This window comes from Myotis brandtii, unplaced genomic scaffold, assembly GCF_000412655.1.
Source record: "Myotis brandtii unplaced genomic scaffold, ASM41265v1 scaffold266, whole genome shotgun sequence".
In the NCBI taxonomy this organism is placed as follows: Eukaryota; Metazoa; Chordata; class Mammalia; order Chiroptera; family Vespertilionidae; genus Myotis; species Myotis brandtii.
The window spans coordinates 8,802,627-8,807,124 of NW_005360124.1; the positions used below are offsets into that span (position 1 = coordinate 8,802,627).

A 4,498-nucleotide genomic window follows, 5' to 3' on the forward strand; every position below is an offset into this window, starting at 1 on the left:
GAGAGAGAGAGAGAGAGAGAGAGAGAGAGAGAGAAACATCAATGTGATTGGTTGCCTCCTGCACGCACTACAACCAGGAATCCAACCATAACCTTTTGGTGTATGGGATGACACTCCAACCAACTGAGCCACCTGTCCAGGGCTCCTGATTTTTTTTTCTTGGGATCAAATAGAGAAGGATTAGAAGGTAGATGGATATGTAGCTTCTGGAAAATATTCTAGATGCTTTCAAGGATTCTACAATGTAATTAGGAAGCTCTAATTTAACTTCAACACGTAATCAATGTTCCCTCTTGATAGTGCTATTTTACCAGCCCTGCTTTTACACAATTATTTTTGTTGAGGTCATTTCGGGGAGCTCAAAAATGAGGTGTGGGAGGGAGGGAGGGAAGAATATTTTTCTCAGGTAGCTGAACAGTCATTTGCAGAGGGTAGGCAAGGACATCAGGAGGCTATCTGCTTGTTTGCCCACCTTGAGAGCAGAGATCAGCCCTGTCCTTACAGAATGAAGTGAGCTGCGAAAGTGGAAAAGGAGAACATATTAGGTCTGTTTTATGTCTTACTTTCTCTATGTGGAATGCTGGCTGCCTATTGACGTAGTGGTATAAGTCAGCATTTCCCTCTCTGCGCTGTGCAGTAAGATGTTCATTAGGTATTTCTGCATAGGAAGCATGTTTGGTCCATTGTATTTGGGAAATGCTACATTTTTTTTAGAAAGTTCACACACTAACATAAAGTGCGTTGTGACTCAGTAGAGTTACAGGTTGAGCAGGTCTGTCATTATTTGGCTGTGAAACTGTATTGAGGAACATTTGTGACCAAACACCTCCCAGCATGGGAAACATTGGTGTAATTCACTTAGCACTTCACGGGACTCCAGGACCCCCAGAGAACTTTGCCTGGATCCCGGCTGAGTTGCTGAGAGGTGCAGGGGCACCGTGGTTCATGCCATTGAATGCGGAGTCGGACTCTGTCACCGATCACGTGACTGGCCATGTGACCTGTCCTCTTTTCACGAAAGGGATAATAGTGATGACTACCTTATAGGGTTGGTATGTGGATTAAATAAGAAAATGCCTGGCACGTAGTGACCACTCACTGAAGATTACAGTTGTCATGATGACTATAATTATACCTGTTATAATATCATTTTAAAATATTTTGTCCAAAGGCCCACCGTAAAACAAGAACCCATCCTGGTCTCCCCTCCATCCTCAAACCTTGCACAGGGGAGACGAAAATGATAAGAATGTGCTTCATGTGTCAGAATGACTGAAAGGATAGATTAAATTAATGTAGCTCGCGGTTGAGGAATATAATTAAAATATGTTTCATAGGACATAATGCTTTAGAAAATAAGTGCCTGTAAAAGCCAGAGGACCCGATTTGAGGGTGACCAGGTTATTTGTCTAACAGGTCTGTATTGTAGCACGTTACCTGTTGCTGTGAATGGTTGCTGGTTTCTATTGTGTCCATGCAATGTGGCTGCTGCTAATGGCACTTAATGAGTCTCCATTACTGCTGTTCAGACTGTACTGGTTTTGAATTAGATGAAACAGTGCACTGGATGGGAAGCTCTAATTAAGCATATTTGGAGGGGAATATACATATATTTTGTGCTCTTTCCCTCATCAGCGTTGCCAATTCTAGTTTTGCAGGTTCCAGAAGGTCAGGAAGCATTTATTAAGCCTCTATTGAGTTGTAGAAGTTGAATTCTATGGCAGACACAAGAAAGAGAAGGCGCCACCCACATAGACGATAACAAAAATGGAAAATGCCACCCTCGTTATTATTTATTTCTTATGTGCAAAGCTGCCAGAGAGAAGAAATGGGAGATTGCTCAACCATGGGACTTGAAGGGCTCTTGAGAGGGGATGTGTAATACTGTTTTGGGAAGTACTTGATACAGCTCTTCACGGACTAATCACAGCTTCTCCCAGTCTCCAAATAAGACTGGGGACCATTTTGTGTTTCTGCATAGGGTCATATCGGCCATGACACTGTTGGTTGGATTCCCTGTCTTACTGTTTTTACTTTATTCCTGTTTCTCAAAGATTTTCATTATTGAGAAATTGGAAAGCTTACTCCCTCCTCCAAATAAAATAATAAAATGGGGGGTGGGGGTGAGGAGAAAGAACAATGTCATAAGCCAGAGTCCACTGTGAAAATTTTGGTCTTTTTCCATTTCGCCTTCTCTGTGCTTTTAGTTAAAACTATACGTTTGTATTTTGTTCCCCGCTTCAAGCTTATACATCAAAAACATTTCTTGAATTGGTTAACCAGTCTTTGTAAACGTATTTTCTTTTATTTTCTCTACTTACAAAGTTTTTCATACCACATTTAAAAGTATATACTGCAGAACATAACTAACATCTATATCCTCACCCCTACTGTTAGAAATAGCCAAAAGAGATTATCAACAACATAATTTTGAATTTTAATGGCTTCATAATATTTTATCTCACAATGTAAAGAATATCTGTGTACTTTAGCATAGTGAAATTCTTTATATATGTTGCCTAATTGAATGCTCCAATTTTGCATCCTTGTCTGCTTAACTAATACAGTTGACTATTTTACTATGTTTCCTTATTTTTTATCTTTTGTGAATTGTCTGTTCATGTTCTTTGGAGTCCTTATAAATTTTTTTTCAACAATTTGTAAAAGTTTTGATTTATTAAGGAATACAGACACCTCATCATATTTGTTAGAATAATTTCTAACTTATTTTTTTTTGTTTTAAAATTTTGTATTTTTATGTCTATCAGTTTATGTAACCAAATATGATACATTTTATAATTTTATGGTATTCCTTATTACGCTTAGACAACCATATTAGTTTCCAAAGGTTGCCATAACAAAGTACCCAAAACCGGGAGTCTCACAAGAACAGAAATTTATTGTCTCACAGTTCTGGAGGTTAGAAGTCCAAAATCAAGATGTCGGCAGGGCCATGCTTTTCCGAAGGCTCCAGGGAGAGTCCTTCCTTACCTCCTCTGGCTGCTGGTTTGCTGGGAACCCTTGGTGTCCTTGGTTTGGTTTTGTAGATGGATCATTCCAGTCACAGGGCAGTCTTCCCCCTGGGTATCTTTACATCATCTTCCCTCTGTGTCCAAATTTCTCCTTTTGGTAAGGACCCCGGTCATATTGACTTAGGGCCCACGCTAATGGTCTCATTTTCACTTGATTACCTCCGTAAAGACCCTATTTCCAAATAAGGTCACACTCTGGGAGTACTGGGGTTTAGGGCTTCAACATCTCTCTTTCAGGGGGACACAAAACAAAACCCATCCCCACACAGAGATATATATACAGAGAAATATATATATTTTTTATTGATTTTTTACAGAGAGGAAGGGAGAGGGATAGAGAGTTAGAAACATCAATGAGAGAGAAACATCGATCAGCTGCCTCCTGCACACCCCCTCCTGGGGATGTGCCCGCAACCAAGGTACTCGCCCTTGACTGGAATCGAACCTTGGACCCTTCAGTCCGAAGGCCGATGCTTTATCCACTGAGCCAAACCGGTTAGGGTTATACAGATAAATATTAACCAACATTTTCTCTCTCTCTCTCTCTCTCTCTCTCTCTCTCTCTCTCTGAAGTCAATTGTTACATTTAATTAGACTCCACTTGCAATTTACTTTTGTACTTGCATAGTTGTCTTGTGTGGCTTTGACATGAATCAGTGGCTGGACATCATGATGCTGGGTTTAAGTATTCAAAGTAACTTTTTAAAAATTGCCTCAGGTTTTTCTCTGATGTAGTTCTCTTAAAGTAGGGTTTGTCTGAAGCCTGGGAAACCAATTTGAGATATATATTTGGATATATTTTTAAAGATCTATAAAACATGTTTTTTTAATTGCATATTTGATTATTGATGCTGTTCCTATTATCCTGGTTTCTTCCTCAGGATATCCTTTCTTTACCAAAATAGCATAGTGCTTGGCAATAGGAGATATCCAAATGTTTGTCATATAAATTAACGAATATATAAATTATTTCGAATGGGCTGATTGGTTAGATGATTGAAGGGATAACTAACAGGAAGCTGGACATAATGGTTCTGAAATAGTAGAAGTAATGACCAATGTAGATTTGTAATTTTTCTGTATTGGAGTGACAGGGGGAATTATAGGAGTGGGTGAGATCCCCTGGAATAAGACTATATATTAGAGATGGAAGGTGGCAGAAGACACACCTAACTTTGGGAAGCAGCCTAACCCGTGGTCGGCAAACTGCGGCTCCAGAGCCACATGCCGCTCTTTGGCCCCTTGAGTGTGGCTCTTCCTAAGCCTTAGGAGTACCCTAATCTACACTAATAAAAGAGAAACATGGTAATTAGCGTACGACCGCTACCCTTCCCATTGGCTAATCAGCATATCCTTATGCAAATTAACTGTCAGCCAAGATGGCGGCCGGCAGCCAGGCAGCTGGAAGCGAACATGAGGCTTGCTTCAGTGACTGCAGACTCCAACGTTCCCCACCTGACTTGCCG

The 4,498-nt window shown here is 40.3% G+C and overlaps 1 protein-coding gene across 4 annotated transcripts in view; it reads left to right on the top strand.

The window, feature by feature from the left end:
• TRPM6 (transient receptor potential cation channel, subfamily M, member 6) overlaps positions 1-4,498 on the top strand; it is a 145,636-nt gene that overhangs the window by 101,015 nt on the left and 40,123 nt on the right. The window contains exon 26 of one of the 4 annotated variants that reach the window (XM_014541275.1): positions 1,651-1,842. The exons of the other annotated variants lie outside the window; for them this stretch is intronic. Within the exon in view, the coding sequence (XP_014396761.1) occupies positions 1,651-1,687 (37 nt within the window). The 3' untranslated portion in view covers positions 1,688-1,842. Of the gene's footprint in view, positions 1-1,650; positions 1,843-4,498 lie in introns of those variants that run through there. 4 annotated transcript variants of the gene reach the window in all.